This window comes from Lissotriton vulgaris, chromosome 5 (genome assembly GCF_964263255.1).
Source record: "Lissotriton vulgaris chromosome 5, aLisVul1.2, whole genome shotgun sequence".
Classification (NCBI taxonomy): Eukaryota; Metazoa; Chordata; class Amphibia; order Caudata; family Salamandridae; genus Lissotriton; species Lissotriton vulgaris.
The window spans coordinates 1900237808-1900262015 of NC_141693.1; the positions used below are offsets into that span (position 1 = coordinate 1900237808).

Here is a 24208-nt window from a genome sequence, read left to right on the forward strand (position 1 = left end):
CTCTGTAAATCGATTTTTCAATAGATATGCATCAATCCACTCATTCTCTAGGTTTGTAGATTGGGGTCAGCATTGCTGTCCAAGGGCCAGATGTAGGCAGTGGTCGAAGTGGGGAAAAAAAAGTAGGGGAACTGTGGGTGGAGAATCAGGGGGTGGGAATAACCGAAGATTGAATCAGTGGGCGGAGTCAGGGGCGTGGCTAGAAATAGCAAAACATACCAATTTTTAGTACGTTTAGCATTTCACTGACCAGTTACAGCTTATAACGTTATTTAATTAAAACAATGGATAAACAAGTTTGAGGTTTAATTCAGGAAAAAGCAAACACTCATAGGAAATACAGGTTTATGTAAAGCGTGTGAAATATAAGCAGGAACACCATGTTACCTTAATGCTTTTACTCAATGTTCAGAAATCCATGATTATTTTTTGTCTCAAACATTGAGGTCATGAATACAGGGCTTGTGTTAAGCAGGGCTCAGAAGAGAAAGGGACTCTTCGGGAAAATCTAGACTCACCGAAACCCACAAAGGCTCCTTCATATTCATGTCACCAGCTAGCTGCTAGCTGAACAACTGAATGCAGAACAATATCATACATTCACCCCAGTACAGAGATCTGGGCCTAAATCCATTGTTTCTTTGCTCACCATGCCATTCCAGTTTGGACCCAAGCCATATGCAAATCAGTCTAGATTCTGCACCCAATGGGAACAGTCCTGCCCCCTCCCTTCTCCTGCCCCCGTCACCGCTCCTGCCCCGTCACCGCTCCTGCCCCGTCACTTCTCCTGCCCCCGTCACTTCTCCTGCCCCCGTCACTTCTCCTGCCCCATCACTTCTCCCTCTCCTGTCCCTTCACTTCTCCTGTCCCTTCACTTCTCCTGTCCCATCACTTCTCCTGTCCCATCACTTCTCCTGTCCCATCACTTCTCCTTCTCCTGTCCCGTCACTTCTTCTGTCCCGTCACTTCTCCTGTCCCGTCACTTCTCCTTCACCTGGTCCCTTCACTTCTCCTTCTCCTGTCCCGTCACTTCTCCTTCTCCTGTCCCGTCACTTCTCGTTCTCCTGTCCCGTCACTTCTCGTTCTCCTGTCCCGTCACTTCTCGTTCTCCTGTCCCGTCACTTCTCCTTCTCCTGTCCCTTCACTTCTCCTGTCCTGTCCCTTCACTTCTCCTGTCCCTTCACTTCTCCTGTCCCATGTTATGTTATGTTGTGTTATTGTTTTTTATTGTGCGCACAGCTACTCCAGCCAAGGAGCGTCCTGGCGCATAGACAAGGAGAAACATAACACAACAGGGAAAAAGAAGACTAAAAGGGACAGCTAAAACAGAAAAGTTTTTATTGCTTTCCGGAAGGACGTGAGGTCCTCCAGCAAACGGATGTCAACCGGAAGAGAATTCCAGGTTAGTGCAGCTTTTACGCTGAAGGAGCGTCCTCCCATACGGCTGAGCCTAAATCTAGGGACTACAGCAAAGGCCTGTCCTTGAGAACGGAGGGCGCGTGCGGGGACATAGAAGGAGAGACAGCTGGACAAAATTTCGGGGCCTATACCTCTCAAGATCTTAAAGGTCAGACAAAGGACCTTAAAAAGAATGCGCTTCCTCACTGGAAGCCAGTGTAGGGAACGAAGAACACTCGTCACCGGGCAAAATCTGGGCAGGCCAACAATCGCTCTGGCCGCCGCATTTTGAACCCGTTGCAGGCGAGTTAGCTCAGCCTGGTTAGCACCGACCAGAAGAGAGCTTGCGTAATCCAGGCGAGAGATGATAGTAGCCTGGATTACCAGCTGTCTGGTTGGGGCATCGAAAAATTTGAGCACTGGTCTTAAGCCTCTCAATAGGCCAAAGCAACAGGCTGCTGTTCTTTTGGTATGTCCCACAAAGGAAAAGCCAGCGTCCAGCCAGACCCCCAGATTTTTCAACTCTGACACCGGGATCGGAGTAGGTCCCAGCTCTGGTGGCCACCATTGGTCACCCCACAACTCCACTCCCCTTCCGACAATCATTACCTCCGTTTTAGTGGCATTGAGCTGGAGACAGTTTCCCGTCAACCAGCTAGCCACCGCCTTCAGTCCATCTTGGAACCTGGGGGCATCATGTTCCGCGTCCCCGCTGAGAGTAACCGCCAGCTGTGTGTCGTTGGCATATGAGACCAGAGTTAGGCCCCACTGCCTAGCGACATCAGCCAGCGGTCTCACGTAAAGATTAAACAACGTTGGGCTCAGCGAGGACCCCTGCGGAACCCCCATGGCCAGAGGCTGGAAGTTGGACTTGAAGGGAGGGATGGCAACACAGAAGGAGCGATTGCCGAGGAAGGAGCGGAACCATTGCAGCGCCTGACCACCGACGCCAATCTCCTCGAGCCGATGCAGGAGGATGCTGTGAGATACCGTGTCGAAGGCGGCGCTGAGATCTAATAATATCAGCACCGCCGTTTGACCAGCATCCAACCTCGCTCGGAGATGTTCCACCATCACAAGAAGAGTGGTCTCCGTGCTGTGCCCAGCACGGAAGCCATTTTGTGTGGGGTCGAGGGCGTTGGTCCGGGCTAGATGTTCTGACAGGGCCAGATTGACATGAGCCTCTGTTATCTTTGCCGGCCAGGGTAGCAGCGAGATGGGACGGTAGCTTTCAGGCTTAGACGGGTCCAGGGAGGGTTTTTTGATGATCGGGGATACCACCGCCTGCTTCCACTTAGTTGGAACTACACCCGACTCCAGGGAGAGGTTGACAAGGGAACACACAACAGGGCGTCCCATAAATGCCTGATCTCTAAAGAGAGCAGGTCTTACTGGATCAGATGGAGAGCCAGATTTAACTTGCAACGCAAGCTTGTCAAATCACTTATGTGGAGAAGTGTGGCTCAGAGGTTACAGGCGGCAGACCCGGAAGCTGAGATCGGTCCTGGACCAGGGTTCAATTCCCCGCCTCGGCGGGTCTTGGGCTAAAAATTCCACGGACTCGATAATTCTCGCTCCGGTGCCTTCTCGACTCACGGGTTCACACTCTGCGACTCTGGGCAATAGCTTGCTTAATCTCCACAGCGGCCCCTCGCGGCGGGATGCCTGACTTTCACCTTGTGGATACCCGCTGGGGCTATCACACAGGGGAATATCAGGACGGGTTCCCTAAGCAAGCGCCGGGACACCCACTGCGGGTAGCTGTGCGCTATATAAGCTCAACTACAACAACTACAACCCATCAGAGTTGAGAGGGGGAAAAGAGAGCAGGGTAAACTGGTGGGGTGTCCCATTGGAACTTCCCAGGTCGATCCCTATGCTAGGGAATGTCCGATAGATGGCTTGGACTTTTCCGAAAAAAAGAGGGAAGCAAGAGATTCGCAATGGGAGATGGAGCTCACGGCCACAGTGGTCGTCCGCTTCGCCATGAGATCTTTCACGGCCTTGAAGATGGCCTTCGACGGGTTAGTGCTGTTTCGAAAATCTGTGGCATAAAATGCCGCTCGAGCTCGACAGATGGCTCAATGGTAGAGCTTGACGGACGCGGCGTATGCAGCTTTTAAATCAGCCCCGTACGTCTTCCGCCATGCCCTCTCCGCCCGTCTACAGGCTCCCTTCAGGGCACGTAAGGCGCCATCATACCAGGGACTCGACTCTCTGGTATTGATTTTACTCGATACGATGGGTATCAGAGTGTCCAGAGCCCTGGTAAGCCAAGAGCAGAGGAGGTCATACCCCTCTTCTACGATATTCAATGGACTCAGCGGCTCCTCTACCAGAAGACCATGGAAGTCTTCTAGCCTGAGTTTGTTCCAAAACCTCCTGGGAACCCGTCTAGCTGAAGGGGTAGGGGGAGTGACCGATATAGGACAAAGAATGGACACCAGGGAGTGGTCAGTCCACTCTAGCGGAGAAATAGATGTAATTTTAGTCTCCGGCAGATTGGTAAAAAAGGGGTCAAGGATATGTCCCCCAATGTGAGTAGACTGGGAAACCAGCTGGGATAGTTGAAAGGCTTCTAAGTCTGAGGAAATGCTGTGTACCGTCAGATTGGAAGGGGTGTCAAAATGTAGGTTCAGATCACCCATGATGGAATAGTTGGCGCAATCAGTGACCAAAGTGCCAACCACGTCGGGGAAAGAGTTTCTGAACACCACATCGCTACCCGGCGGGCGATACACAACCATCCCAGAGAGCGTAAACTCAGGGCTAACAGAGATCTTAAAGGAAGCACTTTCGCACCCGGCGATGTTAAGGCCACTCCACACACAGGAGAAACTAGACCTGACTATAAGAGCTATACCCCCACCTCTAGAAGATCTATTCAAGGTGAACATAGAGTAGCCAGGGGGGCATGCTAGGTTGAAAATAGCAGCGTCCGCGTCCTGGAGCCAGGTTTCAGTGATGGCAAAAATGTCAGGGGCTTCATCCTCAATTAGATCGTAGATGTTTTGATGGTGTTTCAAAGCCGATCTAACATTCAGATTTAAAATCCGCAAGAAGGAGGGAGAGTTCCTGATGCGGTGAGTGTCTGAGGTGTTTTTCTGGAGGATGGACCCCGGAGGTTCAAGCACCCAACCGTTGCTAGAGCAACGGTACGGACCGCAGAGCGGATGGACAGGCGGAAGATTACACCTATGGCTCGCCTGATCGATGGAGTACAGACTCTCTCTAGAGTATGTCAGCATTACGACACGGAGTGATGAAACAACTGCCAGAGCCCAACAGCCCGCAGCGTCCCGCACGTCCTTAGCGCGGACGGGCGCAGACGGGCAAGACTCTGGCCCGACTCCGGCTAAGCGTAGGCGCTCCCGCTGCGCGTTACCGCTGCACTAGGCAGGGAGCTTTAAATAGGCGTCCCACCTATGCTACAGCGCACTTGAGCGATCGCTAAAAGATGGCGCCCAAACTCCTACCCCACTCCAAGATGTCTGCCACAGATTGAACCCACCCTGAGACCCGGACCTGCTCGAGCAGCGGTGGAAACCGATTAGAGTGCAAGGTAAGGGGCAATTTTAAAAACCCAATGCAGTCAGCATCCAACAAATAACAAAAACGGAAAATAAGATTTTAAAAAGCTATTCAGCGAGAAAAGCGCGAAGCGCTAAGAGCAGTGATGTTGCTTGTCCTTGTCAGGCAGAACCCTGAAGCAGCTCGCCTTAAATAGGCGTCCCACCTATGCTACAGCGCACTTGAGCGATCGCTAAAAGATGGCGCCCAAACTCCTACCCCACTCCAAGATGTCTGCCACAGATTGAACCCACCCTGAGACCCGGACCCGCTCGAGCAGCGGAGGAAACCGATTAGAGTGCAAGGTAAGGGGCAATTTTAAAAACCCAATGCAGTCAGCATCCAACAAATAACAAAAATGGAAAATAAGATTTTAAAAAGCTATTCAGCGAGAAAAGCACGAAGCGCTAAGAGCAGTGATGTTGCTTGTCCTTGTCATCACTTCTCCTGTCCCATCACTTCTCCTTCTCCTGTCCCGTCACTTCTCCTGTCCCGTCACTTCTCCTTCTCCTGGTCCCTTCACTTCTCCTTCTCCTGTCCCGTCACTTCTCCTTCTCCTGTCCCGTCACTTCTTCTTCTCCTGTCCCGTCACTTCTCCTTCTCCTGTCCCGTCACTTCTCCTTCTCCTGTCCCGTCACTTCTCCTTCTCCTGTCCGTCACTTCTCCTTCTCCTGTCCCTTCACTTCTCCTGTCCTGTCCCTTCACTTCTCCTGTCCCTTCACTTCTGCCCCGTCCCTTCTCCTGCCCCATCACTTCTACTTCTCCTGTCCCTTCACTTCTCCTGTCCCTTCACTTCTCATGTCCCATCACTTCTCCTTTCCCATCACTTGTCCTTCTCCTGCCCCGTCACTTCTCGTTCTCCTGTCCCGTCACTTCTCCTTCTCCTGTCCCTTCACTTCTCCTCTCTTGTCCTGTCCCTTCACTTCTCCTGTCCCATCACTTCTCCTGTCCCATCACTTCTCCTGTCCCATCACTTCTCCTTCTCCTGTCCCGTCACTTCTCCTGTCCCGTCACTTCTCCTGTCCCGTCACTTCTCCTGTCCCGTCACTTCTCCTTCTCCTGGTCCCTTCACTTCTCCTTCTCCTGTCCCGTCACTTCTTCTTCTCCTGTCCCGTCACTTCTTCTTCTCCTGTCCCGTCACTTCTTCTTCTCCTGTCCCGTCACTTCTCCTTCTCCTGTCTCGTCACTTCTCCTTCTCCTGTCCCGTCACTTCTCGTTCTCCTGTCCTGTCACTTCTCCTTCTCCTGTCCCTTCACTTCTCCTGTCCTGTCCCTTCACTTCTCCTGTCCCTTCACTGCTCCTGCCCCGTCACTTCTCCTGCCCCGTCACTTCTCCTGCCCCGTCACTTCTCCTTCTCCTGTCCCTTCACTTCTCCTGTCCCATCACTTCTCCTGTCCCATCACTTCTCCTGTCCCGTCACTTGTCCTTCTCCTGTCCCGTCACTTCTCCTGGTCCCGTCACTTCTCCTTCTCCTGGTCCCGTCACTTCTCCTTCTCCTGTCCCGTCACTTCTCCTTCTCCTGTCCCGTCACTTCTCCTTCTCCTGTCCCTTCACTTCACTTCTCCTTCTCCTGTCCCGTCACTTCTCCTGTCCCCGTCACTTCTTCGAGTGGAGGATGGGCACATTTACTTATTTTGCTTGGTGGGCATCATAGGTTTACTGCAAAATGGGGGGCATTCTAATTTTCTGACTACTCCCTTGGTTGGATGGAGCAGTGAAGGCCGCTCTTTTAGGGAGTGCAAAGGGCACTCTCATCACATGCTGCTTGCCATTATAAGTGTAGTTCAAAGTTCGGGTCATTTTGATTTTCTGGCTTTTCCCCTGAGCAGAGCCTCACACCTTAAAGGCCACAGGATCGCAGAGGAGGGCTTAAGATCACGCTGTCCTCCAGTTAAAGGGGTCTGGCAGTTTAAAGGAAACCCCCGTTCTCTTTATCAAGACCTGTATTTCGAACAATCCCCAACAATAGGCATCCCACGATGTTCCCTTGTTCAATTACGTCTGCTGGGTGTTGAGACTAATGTAATATTCGTCGGATTTCCCCTTTAATACATCACGTACCGAGCAGCAAAACACACTTATAAAAACACAGCTTAGAGCACTCAGCAAAATATATATTCCATAAAACGCATTAGAAGAAGCAAGCACCCTCAGTCACGCCTTTGACAGCCACAAGTGTTTTTACAAGTATACCGTCTATAAAAATAGCTTGATCTAATGTAATGCTTTTCCTCGCCTCCTCCCCGTCGTCGACGTCAGGGTTGTGTTTTCCAAACAGCAGATTACACTGCCCACAGCGCACCTCTCACGCCCCAGCGGGATTGTTTTAAAGTTTTGATAACACATTTGCGGACCCATCTCGTATATTTGTTGAACAACGAGCCATGGCCTGCACCTAGATATCAGAGACACCTCATGCAGATCTCACTGGCCGATGCTAAAGGCAGGCTGCAGGCGGGCGCATTGTCATTCCAAAGATGATAATCAGCCTCAATCGGAATGACAATGGGCCTGCCCGCAGTCTGTGCGAGCTCAGGGAGGGGCTGCTGCAGCCTCTGGAGTTCAACAGAGAAGTGCAACAGCCCCTGGAAGCTGAAAAAAAAGTTATCGTTTTTAGTAGGACTATTCTCTCCGTCCCGGGATGCTTTTTTCAAAGAAAGAAGTAGGGGAACGGGCTGAGAATATTTTTAGAAGTAGGGGCACGCCGTGCCCTTCCGTCCCCGCCCACTTCTACCGCTGGATGTAGGAGCCGAAATACCGGTCGGTAATGGCCGATTTCGGCCGTTACCGACCGGTGTTTAGTAATTGGCATGTAGGGGCCATATTTTACCGATTCGGTAAATACCGATTCTTGCAGAATCGGTAATTCAATTACCGATTCTTCCTACATCTCCCCCTTCTATTTTACCGATTCATAAATACCGAATTGGTAAAATTCGGTATTTATGAATCAGTAAAATATACTTACCTACATCTGGCCCCTAGTGCCTAGCACTGTCCCTAAGCAATAATGTTACTTCCCTGTTTTACAGTGTCCCCTAATAACACTTTTACTTTATCCCCGTTTTTATGTATCACAACATCATTTAAGGACTCCGTTCAGATGGTTCCGCCCAAAACTCCCTGTAGCTGTGCATGTACATTTGACCCCAAGCTTGACCACTGAGCATCCTCTTATTGTGTGGAAGAACGTCCCATGTTCAACAAGGCATTGCATACATGTGAGTTTGGTCAGTAAACCCCTTCAATTAGTCATTCTCTGAAGCAGTAAACCCTGTGCGGGATTTTGAGTTGAATTAGTCAAAGAGACGAATTGCACATAGTAACCTACTTTGGATATTTCAGGGCCTTATCCCTTTCCTCATTGTTGAGCTCACCTAGGCACTCCTTATTTTCCTCTAAGGATCCGAAGAACTTCTTCCAGTTCATTTATGATTGTTTTATATCGGTACGCACATCACCGGTATCCAAATTATCCATCAACACTCTTGCCTCTATGGGGGAATTGCCCGGTAATACCTCTGAATCCTTTGTCCTGTCTCATGAGGGCGTGTCTCATTTGAAGGGGTCTATAGTATTCTTTTGGGCCAGGTCAAATTCCTTCACGGCCACAACGAGTTTCTATCCCTGTAGTAATACATCTGCTTTAAATCTCCCGGTTCAGAAATTCCTTTCAGGTCCCATCTGCTGAAGTGTTTCAGTTCCTTCAACCCTCAATGCCTTCCCACACCACATTGGCATATCTCTGATTATTCTCCCAGTCCATCCTATATCTCTTAACGGTTCACAACAAGTTCTAATACCAATGGCCCTTGCACTCAGATGAATGATGCCACTTTGTATACAAACTAAATCTGAGAGAAGCAAGTTATTTGATTCAGTTACTGGCAGTAAGTAATCGTTTAAAATTCAGTTAGTCGTTTTGCATGTTTGATCAACACTGAAATGTCAAATCCATATTCTGACAGTATGAGGCTGCAAGAGGAGAAGGGGAAGAATACAGCATCCTACACTTACACACACTAGGTGTGGAAAGTGTGCATGTATGCTTGATTTTTAGAAGCAAGACTGCATAATTCCTAGATACACAGGAATTATCAGGGCTGAATGGGAAGTCGATTAGGAGAGCACACCATCAAGAACTGAAATAGGATTCTTGACACATTCTTTGGTAGTCTGGTACAGGTCTATCTCTGGTAATTAATGGAATTGACGCTGAATGATGGCCTAAAGTCATTGTGCAGAGATGACATTTTTGGGCAGTGTGCCTCTGTAAACCGTAACTGATGCTTTCTTCTTGATTTTGTTTGCCCCAGGTGTGAAGAAATTTGGCGTGACCGGTCTTTGATACCCAAATTCTGAATCTGCTTTTAATTGCGGCCAGCTGAGCCAAAGGGCCAGCTGTGACATGGCCGCCAACAATTTCTCACATACAGTGCGTTCCCTGAAGGAGAAGGCCACATGCCCCTTGTGCTCAAGATTTTACACTGATCCAGTGACAGCCAAGTGTGGGCACTGCTACTGCAAAGCCTGCATTGACTCAGAATGGACGAGGAACAGGTCAGTCGTCCAGTGCCCTATCTGTGACAAACGCTTCACCAAGAAGTATAGTACTAGGCCCAACCCAGAACTTGCTAACTTGGCTGCAGTTGCCACACAATTTTCATCTGAGAATCCGGACGTTAGTCGCATCTGTGAGGAGCACAAGGGAATCATGAAGCTCTTTTGCCAAACAGAACGAATGCCCATTTGTGTCTCGTGCAAGGAATCCAGTGAACACCAGGATCACCCCACAGTCCCCATTGATGAAGCAGTCCAGGAGTACAAGGTGAGCTAAGGTGGGTCTGAGTCAAAAACTTCTGTGAGGGTGGGCTCAAAACAGACATCTGCAACTTGCTGTTTTTGGTGGAATCAGATATCCAGAACATACTCATGTCTACAAGATCCATTGATTTTCAAACTCTAAGATGTTCGGCGGTGCAGACCGCATGAGACAAAGTAATCCGGAATTACAGTGTCTGTTGTGAAAGGGTGTGAAGAATGAAGAGAGGGGAAAGGAAATATCTGTTTTTTAATTAGGTTATTGCTCTTCTACTATGCCCTCATTTATTTTCCTTCAGCTTGCTAACTCTTGTACCCAATTTTCAGTTCACTTTACTCAAGTCCCCAAAATAATCTTTTCTCCCCCCCCCCCCCCCCCCCCCCCCCAACCTAGAGGAGAAATTCTCTTTTGCTTTCTACTGGGCTTTTCCATGTTTTCCATGTGTACTTTCCTTTTGCTTCTTTCCCCATTATCTAATTATCACTTTCTCCTCACAGTGATGACACCTTCAACCTATACCTCACTTCCTACTTATGTTGCTGTACTTGTCAGTTTCCATTGACATATCGCCACCATGCTTTTACCGGCATTGTCACTGCTCGCAATGGTTATGTTTCACTTCACTCTCTTCGGACTGAGTTTTTCACTGTTTGTCCACTTATTACGTAGGTCTTCTTAACCTATTCTGCCTGGCAGTACTGCCCATCATCTGGTCGTTTTTATGTACATACATTTACTTGGTTCCCTATTTGCCACACAATATACCTCCTTGCATTTTCAGTAGAAGGCTGAGCATCACCTCCTCAAGGAGTTTTTTATGGGTTCTACCAATCACATCTGTTCCTCAATTTTCTTCCCTCTTTTCCTTTTTCATCAAGCACAGTTTTAAAACTTCTCAGGATGTCCTACTCTGCATGGTCTATTTTTCATTGTGATACAACGATGCTGGATGTTTCCTCCTTCTAAAGTCATCCTTGCCTTTTCTCCCCTAATTTCTCCACAGGCTTGCTAAAAATAATCAGGCATGTGATACATGCAGTCCTGATGATGATCCCAATATCCGTTTTTAGGGATCGAAACGCCGTCGACCACTTATATAGTTACACACATTTTACCATTGTGTTCTATTCATGTGTCAACTATTTTGGATAACTCAATTATGTATTACCATTGACCTAAAGCATCGTAGCTTGGGGAGTTTGGTCTCAGGGCCATAGTTAATTGAGTTTCCCAGGGGCACCTTGAGGATTCTTTATCTGAGCAGTGATCAGCCCAGTTTTTAAAGAGTTCAGGAGTTCAGAAGATGCTTCCACTTAGTTATGAGTTGATTAGTCATCCCTACAAGCCGGAGAATGAAATTCTCTTTGATGATTACTAAAGGTATACGATCTCCTACCCCATAACATAATGTTGTACATATTAGCGTTGTCCTAAATCCATTGGCATATCTGTACAAAGATGATGTAAAGGTTCACTTAACATCACCCTATTTTCTAGGGCTGTAAGTGAAGCGACCCTTGAGGAAAATGTTTCTTGTGGAGAAAACATTGGTGTAGCTGTTTCATGTGCACATACATAGAAGATTTCCATAAAAGTCTTCAACCAATGGCCAGTTTGCTCGTTTATCTTGGATTTTATATCGGTTGGAAAATTCTTGCTCAGTTGCTTGAACAGTTGCTTGAACAGTTGCTTGAACTTAAGACCTTTTTTATTCTGCACACACCTCATGTTTCCATATTGAAAGACTGGTTTTAAGCGGTGAAAAGGGAAGACACGGATTGCTTAAAACTATCTGGGCCAGTGGTTCTTAACTTGGGGTCCGGGGCCCCTGGGTTTCGTAATAACGTGTATATGAATAAGGAAGCAAAATATACAATTTTACATTTTAAAACTTTCTGATTAATTTTTAGGTCTCGGCCTATTCCATTCCGCATGAATGAATAGGACGAGTCTATAGCAGTGAAACTAAGAGTTAAACTAAGCTCTCCCAAAGCAGATTTCAAAGCGGATGTCCACGAGTGCATGTGCTCTCGTGCACAAGCTTTTGTCCGAGCCGCCTGCCTGCCTCCTGCCTTTGAGCCATTGGTTCCTTGTTCACACTTCAGCCGCCCTCCCATATGCACCCCCCAGCGTGAGCTCGGCCTCAGGCTGTTTCACTTTCACGGCCACGAGGCCGTGCTTCAGAGGGATCCGCTCCCCGCCCCTGCTCCATACAATTCACCAAGTGCCCCCTCCCCGCAGCAATGCCAAGAGCCGATGATTAAATTTCACGTGTCTGGTGCTTTCCACAGTCTAATCGGGGGCTGTATTAATGATAGAAATGCGTGGCAGCCCTATTACCTCACATTTCATTAGTTACTGGACGAATCTAACTGACCGTGAAAGTGTAGAACCCAAGTGGGTTTTGATAAGGGTCTTCAGTTAATGTGACATCAAGAAATGCCCACAGCTGACGATGATGAAAAGCATATCTGTTTTGGTTGGAGTTTCTGTACCGGTTCAATTGTTTTTTTTTTCAGAACAAGCTTTATTGTCATATCAGGAAATATTGCATAAACATTCCACGGTACTCCGAACCCCGGAGGAGCCATGAGCAGAAAATCTAGGTACAGAGATTAGTAATCAATGCAGAATACAACGGAAATCAGTTTTGCCGAAGAACCCCCCAATCCCACCCCCCCACAGAAACTACCCTCCACCCGGGTCCCCCCCTAACCCCAAACACGATGTCGGTCCATATTCGACAATACAGTCTATATACATTTGGCAGTACCCTCCTACCCTCGCCCAGGTCCATCCAACAGCTGCTCACTGACAGCATCCTGTTGAGCCGCCCACCTCTTCCAGATTTTGAAATGTTTCTTAGGGCAGCCTCGTGCTACGAACACCGGGCGTTCCAAACTCATATAGTAGTCCAATCCCTGTTTCCAGGCCTCTATCGGGGGAGCTCGAGTATTTTTCCAGGCACGGGCCACATCCCTTTTGGCCACCACCAGGCCTAGGAGTAACAAGTGTCTTTTATAGATGTTGCCTCCCACCTGCTCCAGAACATGTAAGAGACCTAGCTGTGACGTACGGGGGAGTGTCCAACCCAGCACCTCATCCAGACAATCCCAGACCCTCCTCCAGTACCCCTCCAATGCCCCGCAAGACCACACCGTATGCACAAACGTGCCCACCTCTCAGCCACACCTCAAACAGTCAGGGGAAGCAATTAGACCAGCCCTATGCAATCGCTCTCTTGTATAGTAGGCCCTATGCAGGTATTTAAACTGAATGAAGCGTAATCGCACTGCAATAGCCGTCTCCCTTGGGGCTGCCAGGGCCACTCTCCAGCTCTCCTCATCTAATTCCCTACATCTCTTTCCCATATAGATCTCAGTCTGTCCAGGGAGGAGGAGCAGTGGGTAACGAGGGATTGATAGATACAGGATATTTTTTTATCTTCCAGTTCCCCCATGAACAACTTGGCTTCCAAGGGGCTGAATTCCGGCAATGATTCCAGTACCTCCAGGGCAGGGGAGGTCTAAACTGTAGGTATTGAAAGAATTGGGAATGTGGCATATCATATTCATCCCTCAGAGCCTGGAACGACTTAAGAGTCAACCCCCTCATAACATGTCCCAGCGTCGAGATCCCTATAGCGTCCCAGCCTCTGAATCCCCGCAACGCCGCCAGAGCCGGCAAACGGCCATTGTGCCACAGAGGAGTCTCCTACGTCAGTGTATTCCACCACCCCATACTGCCCAGCGCCCTCCGCCACACCTGAAACACCACCTGTGTAACCATCGGAAGGTTCTTTCTTTTGGCCACCGAGTAGATAAGCTCATGCAGGGTATCAGGATCCATCAGGTACCGCTCCAGGGCATACGCCGGGTAGCTGCCGTCGCCATACCACCATTCGTTTAACACCAACAGGTGGGACGCTTGGTAGTAAGACAAAATATCTGACAATGCCAGGCCGCCACAATATGTGGACAAGAAGCAGGTGCGAAGTGCCACCCTGACCGCGCCCCCAGCCCAGAAAAAGCGACCTAGCGCCGAGTTGACCTGACAGAACCATTGCGGCGAAACAGGGTATGGATCATTCTGTAGTTGATATAGTAGACGCGGGAGGGCTACCATCTTAAATATGGCGGAGCGGCCATAGATATTGAGGGGCATGCGGGACCACGTCTTCATATCAGAATGAACTTTGTCCCACACCGGAACGATATTGCGCTCCCACGAGACTCCCGGTATATCCGACAGGAATACCCTGAGATATTTGATGCCCCCGGCTGCCACCCGGAGGGCCGACGCCCAGGGCCGGCGCCGCACCATCGCCTAGGGTCTATAGTATAGATTTCTGTATATTAAGATAGAGCCCCGAAACTTCACCAAATATCCTCATAATTTCAAGGACTCTCGGGCCCGACCTATTAAGGTCAGTGAGAAAGAATAGCACATCGTCCGCATAAAGAGCAATCCTATCCGATGGCCCAGAGTCCCACTTGAACCCCCTCATCTGCGCATCCATGCGGACCCACGCCGCTAGGGGCTCCATGGCGAGAGCAAATAAATATGGCGAGAGAGGGCAGCCCTGGCGGGTACCCCGTCCTATAGGGAAGGCCTCCGAGATAGCTCCCGCCACCCGAACCGACGCCGTCAAATCAGTATGTAGTATCCGAACGTAGGAAAGAAAGTGCGGCCCAAGATTCAGCCGCGACAGGAGTGCCTGCAGGTAGACCCAGCTCAAGGAATCGAATGACCGATCTATATCCGCTAGCAGCAACGCTGCATGGGCTCCGGTAGCTTTCATCATTTCGAGAGCCACTTGGGCTCGTCTGATATTGTGCCTAGTAGCCCTGTGGGGCATAAACCCAGCCTGGTCTGGGTAGACCGGTTCAATTGTTTTGCTGGCTTGTTTTCATGCTCTCCGCACATCACAAAACTACCTCAGTGTTTCTGCAATCTTGCTTCCTTGATTGCAGAAGTCCCAAAAGTGTTTATTCGGTGTCACCTTGACTCGCCATGACAGGAGCACTCAGGACAGGCAGGCAGCATCAACTCCAGAGCATTAGTGACAGGCCGGGTCACGGTGTCTGCTTACCGGTTTCCCATCAATAAGTATCCGCTGCCCCCACCAGAGAGCGGGTCGTGTTCCTCTAGTTTGCTTATTTTTTTCCACTAGACACCCATCCCCCACAAACAAGCCCTGTCTTGATCGCGGGTTCACTTCCGCTGAGGGCTGCTGGAAACAGGAGCTGATCGGTGCTCCATCTTACAAAGCAGGGCTGCCTTCGGGGGTCAGAGATCAGAAACAAAGACAGCTCCGCGCACAGGCTGCTCTTGGCCTCATCTGCCAGCATTAGGGTAAAGGGTGTGGCTTAACGGGCAGAGCTGCCAACTTTCGAACTAGGGAGCCGGGTTTGAGTTTCCGCGTCGGCTCAACATTCTGTGTGTTGGGGCAAATCACTTAATCTCCCTGTGCCTACAAAAAAAAACTAATATTGATAATAAAAAAGTGATTGTGTCGTTGTGTAATGCACGTAAAACGTTCCAACTCCTTCGGGTCGAGTTCAACCTATATAATACTGTAAAAAATAGAAATCAGTGCACTCCTCTGTTTTCACACTTTGTGCTAAGTCCAGCTCTTTGAATTTGGTTGCAGGAAATTCGAAATGCACATTGTCGGAGTTGGACCCTCGCATTTATTAGAGATTTAAATCACTTTATTTTATACACTTCTCATGAGATGGGAATTAGACGTTCATTGGACAGACAGTCCTAAAGGAACAGTTTTACAGACGCCCAGCTCTGCCCATATGTGGAAGGAGTTTTGTGGCTAAATTCCTAAAGTTCACCTTCATCGGCCGTGCTATGCTCGCAGCCTTAACATTTGGCCAAGGCTTAGACCAGGCTGAGCCAGACACAATGGTAGCGTCCAAACGTGCAATCCGCTGCTGTCCATGCGCCATCAACATAAGGGGTTTGTTTGAGCTCAGCTTCCACAGTTCACGATCATTCAAAATCCTGTGCAGGTAAGTATCAGGTAAATTTTTATGATCACTCAGAATCCCCTGAAGGTAGGCATCAGTTACAGTTTCACGATCACTCTGAATCCCCTGAAGGTAGGCATCAGTTACAGCTTCACGATCACTCTGAATCCCCTGAATGTAGGCATCAGTTACAGCTTCACGATCACTCTGAATCCCCTGCAGGCAGAGCAGCAGCTACATCTTCATATTGACCCTGAATCCCCTGCAGATATGCAGCAGTCCCTTCATTGTCACTCTGAATGCCCTGCAGGTAGGGCACCAGTTAGCTTCAGATCACTCTGAATGCCCTGCTGGTAGGGCAGCAGTTACATCGGACCGGAGGACTGGATTGGGTGCTTTACGTGGGCCGTATAACTCATTGTGGAACCTGTCTCTAGTCATCCCCAATGTTTCAAATTTCGCCATAGTATCGTTTTCATGAAACGTCTGTTGAAAGTAATATGATGTGAGGTTTTGTAGAACACTTTTCTGGTATAAGAACTGAAGATATAAAGCAAGAGTGCTGGCACGCTAAAGCAAGAGTCACAAACGTGTGAGATAGTCAAAGTCAAAGTCAAAGTCAAAGTCAAAGGATTTATATAGCGCACTACATACCCAGAGGGTCTCAAGGCGCTTGAGAAGGGGTGGGGAGTTACTTGTCAAATATCCACGTTTTGAGTTGCTTTCTGAATGCTAGGTGGTTCTGGGTAAGGCGAAGGTGAGTGGGAAGAGAGTTCCAGGTTTTAGCAATCGGCCAATAATTACATTTCACGTGTCTGGTGCTTTCCCCAGACTTTGCCCCAATATATTTGATCTCTTCTCCCACCAGATGTATGTACTAAGATGAAACACTTTCCACACGTTGAACACACACATTTTTATTTTGAAGAAACTTTTTCATATTTGAACATGATGGTTGTATTATTTACATAAACTAACAAAAGAGAGAGCAAGGGATCTTGTTCACACTGAGTGAACGGAGAGTACTCCTGTTCCCCTGGGTATCAATTAATTAAACAAATGGAGGAGTACCACCATAGAGAATCAGAAAAATTCCAAATGGGGTGTGTAGAAGACAAAAGGAAGGGATTTTTGGGCCAAAAGCCAAAAGACTGTGTAAAAAATCTAGGTGTCTGGATCGACTCGGCTCTAAAATACACCATCCACACCAAGAAAGTGGCCGCCACGTGCTTCGGCATTTTACGCAACATCAGGCCCATCCTGAAGTTCTTTGACTGCCGCACCCGCCAGCTCATCGTCCAGGCGACGATCCTTTCAAGACTGGACTATGCCAGCTCTCTCCTTTTGGGAGCGAACCTGGCCGAAACCACCAGACTGCAGAGAGTCCAGAATGCGGCTGCCAGGGCTCTGGTCGGCCTACCTCGCCACTCTTCTGTCTCAGGAACTTTAAGGAAACTGCATTGGCTCCCGGTGGGAAGAAGGATCCAGTTTAAGGCCCTATGTCTAGCCTTCAAGATCCTTAAAACCGCCTCTCCCCCACTGCTGAGTCCCCTCCTGTCTGAGTATACACCCAGTAGATCTCCCGGCTCAGAGGGACAACATCTAGTGACCATCCCACGCACTAGACTCGCTAGAGTTGGGGGACGCTCTTTCAGCCTCCTTGCTGCCAAGCTATGGAACAGCCTGCCTGTAACCATACGGGGGATGCATGATCTTTTAGCCTTTAGGAAAGCCATCAAAACCCATCTTTTCCAATAATCCGTTTTCTTTGTGCACCTTCATTCTGCACTCTGGTCAGCTCGCAGCGCCGGGACGCCCCTTGGCTGGGGCAGCCGCGCGCTATACAAATTATCATAACATAACATAACATAACATTTATCCTTTTGTAAAAAAAAACCCTCACTCACCAACCTAGTGGTGCAATGCTTCATCATCGGGGTCCACCCTGATGACCTAACGCCACGCTACAACACCTGAATTACAGTGGAGCAGGTTGTGGGTGTAAAGTGCAAAAAAAGGTGTTAAAAATTGTCCTGGTTTAACTTGGTGGGAAGATAAATTTTATTTACAAGCAACTGGACAATGTTAAAAAAAAGTGATGAGATACTGTAAGGGTAGTTATGACCCAAAGTATCTATGTATGTGATCTGGTCTACATGTTTCAACCTTAAAGGAATGTGCCAGGTTTTCACCAGGACCAAGAACAAGGAAGGTGGATGGTCTGCGCCCCCTATAAGGCGCACCCAATCCTATCTCCTTGTGATCATGTAAGCAAGCCGGGTTAACACTACATCCTAATGGGAGTGGCATGAAGCATGCTGACATGGAGATACGACATTGCACAACGTTACAGGCATGTAATAATGTTCACCTTTGACGGATGTCTGTTCTCTTTTCCCTACAGGTCTTTTTTCTTTTACTTACCACGCTCACCCAGTGTGGGTAGAGCTTTCACCATTAGCGAATTTTTGCTTACATGGTCACAAGGAGATCGGATTGGGTGCGCCTTATAGGGGGCGCAGACCGTCCACCTTCCTTGTTCTTGGTCCTGACGAAAACCTGGCGCATTACTTTAAGGTTTGAAACATGTAGACCAGATCACATACATAGATACTTTGGGTCATAACTACCCTTACAGTATCTCATCACTTTTTTTTAACTTTGTCCAGTTGCTTGTAAATAAAATGTATCTTCCCACCAAGTTAAACCAGGATAATTTTTAACACCTATTTTTGCACTTTACACCCACAACCTGCTCCACTGTAATTCAGGTGTTGTAGCATACCCTGGGGGCGTTAGGTCATCAGGGTAGACTCCGAAGAGGAAGCATGTCACCACTAGGTTGGTGAGTGAGGGTTTTTTTTACAAAAGGATAAATCCCTTCCTTTTGTCTTCTACACACCCCATTAGGATTTTTTCTGATTCTCTATGGTGGTACTCCTCCATGTATTATTTACATGGCAACAATTTTTCGGGGCTCGCTCGTTTCATGCCTGGGTTCATAGAGCCGTGTGGCTCTACCTGTTTGTTGACTCGCCCACATCCACCACGTACGTTTGAGTGTTTGTTGTTTTCAGTAAGGGTTATTTTTTAAAAATATTACATGCACTTCCTGATTGCAGAAAAACCTAAATGGTATTATCATCAAATGTTATGCTGTGTAGTCATTACATGTGTTTTGTTGTTGTTTTTGCCCCATTGTCCTTGGAGGTTGGGCTCACAGCAGAACTGAAGTGTCACTGCCTGTCCTACGGCCAAGTTAGGTGCGGAAGACTGAATGGCCATTTTCAGACCTCGAACCGTGTTATGGCTTTGAATAAATCGGGTATTTTTCCCGCAGGTGTAAATCTGTAATCGTTCACGGGACTATTTTTCAGCTACAGGAATTGCTGGCTGCCTTTTCATCTCGAATTGAAAATTGTATTGATGCCGTTTACAATAAGACCTAATTAAAGATGTGTTTTTGAATGTGCAGTTAGAGTCTACCTTTACAAAAAATAGACTACACCTTTCGTTTTATAAGGCATTTGAGTTTGTCAGACTTTACTAAAACTCCAGTGGGTTATGCCTTCATTCGGCAGTTTAAAGGCACCACATGACTTCAGGAGGTGAAGGTGCCTGGGCTTACATTTCGTTTTAGAAAAAAATGAAAAAACCCAAAACAAACAAACCATTTGTAGCCACCAACTGCAATAAGCACATCTACAAACAGTTGTACATGGCAGGCAGGCAAAATCAGTATGTCCTTGAGGTCAGGGCTTCTCAGGTGATTTTCAGCCTGTTCTTAACTGTGTTTCTGATTTGACAGCCCTTTTGTTTGGAGATTATTTTCCACCTAGGTTGGGTTTTCTTTGCATGGTTTTTCTTTTTTCGTTTTTTTGTTCTTCCCTCAGTCTCTCGGGCGCCCAGGTCACCCACAACAGAACCGACCCCAGGTTTGCTCCTATCTTTTTTCCATTCCAATATGATGGCGATGTATGTTGTGTCTCTTGTCTGTCATTGGAGTGCAATGGTGTTATGTTAAAAGTCTATAAAGCACCACGTTTATGCCTCCTGCATGCTGTTTTTAGGTCTCGACCACCACCACAGCACCACTCAGCGCCACCACAGCATCACTCAGCACCACCACAGCACCACTCAGCACCACCACAGCACCACTCAGCAACACCACAGCACCACTCAGAACCACCAAAACATCAGTCAGCACCACCAAAGCAAATACACAGCACCACTCAGCACCACAAAAACAAAACTATGCACCAACACAGCAAGATTCAACAAAACCACTACATTACTCAGCACCAGCCCATCATAAGTCAACACAACAACAGCACCACTCAGCAACACCACAACACCACTCATCACTACCACAGCACCACTCAGCACCACCACAGCACCACCACAGCACCACTCAGCACCACACCAGCATCAATAAGAGACACACCAGCATCACTGTACACCACCACAGCACCACTTAGAAACAGCACAGCAGCAATCAGCCCAACACCAGCATCACTCAGCGCAACACCAAAATAAATAAATAACACCCAAACATCACTCGTCGCCACGCCAGCACCACTCAGCGCCACCACATCATCACTCAGCACCACTGCAGCATCACTCGGCACCACCACAGCAACACTCAGCACCACCCCAGCATCACTCAGCACCATCCCAGTATCACTCAGCACCACCACAGCACTACTCAGCATCACCACAGCACCACTCAGCAGCACCACTCAGCACCACCCCAGCATCAATCTGCGCAACCATTCAACAACAACTGGTTCAAATATGTTCTCTCAATGTTTCAAACTTTATTACAAATGTCACAAAAAGATGTTAATATTTCACTTCTGTTCTTAGATTTTCGTCACAATAAAATACACTGAACATAATCTTCAACAAAAGTTGTTTACAAAAGTTTAAGCTATTGCCATTATAAATTAAAAGCAGTTTTATTTAAGTATTAATTATTTTAAAAAATGTAAAGCCATTGTAATTTGTAACATCAATACAGCTAAGTCACGTAAATACAAAACATGTTGCATTACAAATGCTATAGGTGTCACATTTGCGAAAGTTATAACTATTGGCATTGTAAATGTCAAAGCTATTAATTTAACTATTTTCAAAACCAACACATAAATAAAAAAAAATGTCATTTACAAGACCAATAGCTCAAACTTTCCTAATGCGAGAGCTATTGCATTGCAAATGCTTGTTTAAATATTTGTGAATGGAATAAAATGTTTCATCATTCACGTATTTGTTTGATTCATAATTGTTTCTTTTATTCTTGTGTATTGTTTTGTGGTTTAAATCATAGAAAATACTTAGGCCAGGGTCCCATGCTTCCAGTTATGACCCAGTGGAGGGTCCGAGTATTTCAATAAAGATTCAGTGGGTGATCCCAGGTTCCAGTAATGATCAAATTTTGGGTCCCTGAGGTCAGGGCTTCTCAGGTGATTTTCAGCCTGCTCTTAACTGTGTTTCTGATTTGACAGCCCTTTTGTTTGGAGATTATTTTCCACCTAGGTTGGGTTTTCTTTGCATGGTTTTTCTTTTTTTCGTTTTTTTTGTTCTTCCCTCAGTCTCTCAGGCGCCCCGGTCACCACCACAGAACCGACCCCAGGTTTGCTCCTATCTTTTTTCCAGTTCAACATGATGGCAATGTATGTTGTGTCTCTTGTCTGTCAGTGGAGTGCAATGGTGTTATGTTAAGAGTCTATAAAGCACCACGTATATGCCTCCCGCATGCTGTTTTTAGGTCTCGACCACCACCACAGCACCACTCAGCACCACCACAACACCACTAAGCAACACCACAGCACCACTCAGCACCACCAAAACATCGGTCAGCACCACCAAAGCAAATACATAGCACCACTCAGCACCACAAAAACAAAACTATGCACCAACACAGCAACACTCAACAAAACCACTACATTACTCATTACCAGCCCAGCATAAGTCAACACAACAACAGCACCACTCAGCAACACCACAACACCACTCAGCACCACCACAGCACCACTCAGCACCACACCAGCATCAATAAGAGACACACCAGCATCACTGTACACCAACACAGCACCACTCAGAAACAGCACAGCAGCAATCAGCCCAACACCAGAAAAACTCAGTGCAACACCAAAATAAATAAATAACACCCAAACATCACTCATCGCCACACCAGCACCACTCAGCACCACCACAGCATCACTCAGCACCACCACAGCAACACTCAGCACCACTCCAGCATCACTCAGCACCATCCCAGTATCACTCAGCACCACCACAGCACCACTCAGCATCACCACAGCACCACCACAGCACCACCGCAGCATCAATCTGCGCAACCATTCAACAACAACTGGTTCAAATATATTCTCTCAATGTTTCAAACTTTATTACAAATGTCACAAAAAGATGTTAATATTTCACTTCTGTTCTTGGATTTTCGTCACAATAACATACACTGAACATAATCTTCACAAAAGTTATTTACAAAAGTTTAAGCTATTGCCATTATAAATTAAAATAACTTTTATTTAAGTATTAATTATTTAAAAAAATTAAAAGCCATTGTAATTTGTAACATCAATACAGCTAAGTCACGTAAATACAAAACATGTTGCATTACAAATGCTATAGGTGTCACATTTGCGAAAGTTATAACTATTGGCATTGTAAATGACAAAGCTATTAATTTAACTATTTTCAAAACCAACACATAAATAAAAAAAAATGTCATTTACAAGAGCAATAGCTCAAACTTTCCTAATGCGAGACCTATTGCATTGCAAATGCTTGTTTAAATATTTGTGAATGGAATAAAATGTTTCATCATTCATGTATTTGTTTGATTAATAATTGTTTCTTTTATTTTTGTGTATTGTTTTGTGGTTTAAATCATAGAAAATACTTAGGCCAGGGTCCCATGCTTCCAGTTATGACCCAGTGGAGTGGAGGGTCCCAGTATTTCAATAAAGATTCAGTGGGTGATCCCAGGTTCCAGTAATGATCAAATTTGGGGTCCACTGACCTAGGCAGTTACATTGCTTACTGCATGCTTTAAGTCCCTGTTGACTTTCGGTATGTGTGTCACTCTTGGAGATTATTACGGTCCTAGGGGCAGATGTATCATCCGTTTTTTTTGTCGCAAACGCTGCGATTCGGAAAATAGCAGCGTTTGCGACAAAAAAAAAACGGGATTTGGAATGTATCATTCAAAAAGCCTCGCAATATTAAGGAATCACTAATTTAGCGATTCCTTAACATTGCGAGGCTTTTAAGAAATGGCAAATTGCGATTTAATATTTGAAATGTATCAAGCATTTCAGTGTTGCGATTTTTGACTAAGAATTAGCAAATTACCATCAACTTGTAGTTGGTGGTAACTTGCGAATTCTTTTCAAAAAGCACTTTTTTTAAATTCTAAAGGTGCCATATGGCGCTCATACATGCCCTTAGGGCATGTATGTGCGCCATATGCGTACACATATCAAATTCAGGGGTGCAGCAGGGTGTCCTTAAGACACCCTTGCACCCTTGAAATTATTCTCAATTTGCGATTAGCTAATTGCTAATCGCAAATTGAGTATAATTTTACATTCATTCCTATGGGCCTCCTGGCCCATAGAAATGAATGGGAAATTATTCCTTAATTGCGATTAGCAATTTGCTAATCGCAATTAAGGAATTCTAAGGAATCGCTAATAAATAGCGAAATTCTACATACATACCATTTTGCACTTCTCAAATAGCGATTCCTTAACAATCGCTATTTGAGAAGTGCAAAATGGTATCTTGATACATCTGCCCCCTAGTCTCCAGAGGTGGGAATACTTGGAGCCAGTTTTCCAAATTTGACCCCCTACTAACTCTTCATCTTACAATACGGATAATTCTATTCTAACAAGATCTTAAATCTTCTGTACTCCTAATCTGCCATTTTTGGATCTCTGGGCATTAACATCTGAAATGTTAAAATGCAAATTGATTTTTTGCCCCAAGGAAGACTCCTGCAGAAAGCTTCTCTGAGGGGTTTGGAGGGGTTCCTGTTACATCAGATATGTGGATTGTCCTTAAAACATTTTTGGAAAAAATGTATTGTTACAACACTTAAAATATACATTGGCTTTTTTGACTCGAAATGTTGACATCAATGTTTATGCTAATATTGAGCTTACATTTGCAAACATGTACTGTGCTGGACTAGAATTGTGAATACATATGCTACTACTGGAATTGTGTGTTGGGGTTCATTTGTTAATGATACAACTCTTTATAAGTATGATTATCATAACAGCTTGCTTCTCATGGCTATCTAGTTGCCCCTTGGGGACACCAACTCTAGTTTTGCCCAAAGCGTTGGTGTCTAGATATAGGCAGACATAAAGCATACAGATTTGAAACACTTTATATTAGAAGG

At 46.7% G+C, this 24208-nt stretch overlaps 1 protein-coding gene across 1 annotated transcript in view; it reads left to right on the plus strand.

Annotated features, from left to right (window-relative positions):
• Positions 1-9376: 9376 nt before the first annotated feature.
• The window catches only part of LOC147717669 (E3 ubiquitin-protein ligase TRIM39-like), a 204627-nt gene continuing 189795 nt past the window's right edge, over positions 9377-24208 (plus strand). The window contains exon 1 of the mRNA XM_086920547.1: positions 9377-9796. Coding sequence (XP_086776673.1) covers positions 9377-9796 — 420 coding nt within the window. The remainder of the gene's footprint in view (positions 9797-24208) is intronic.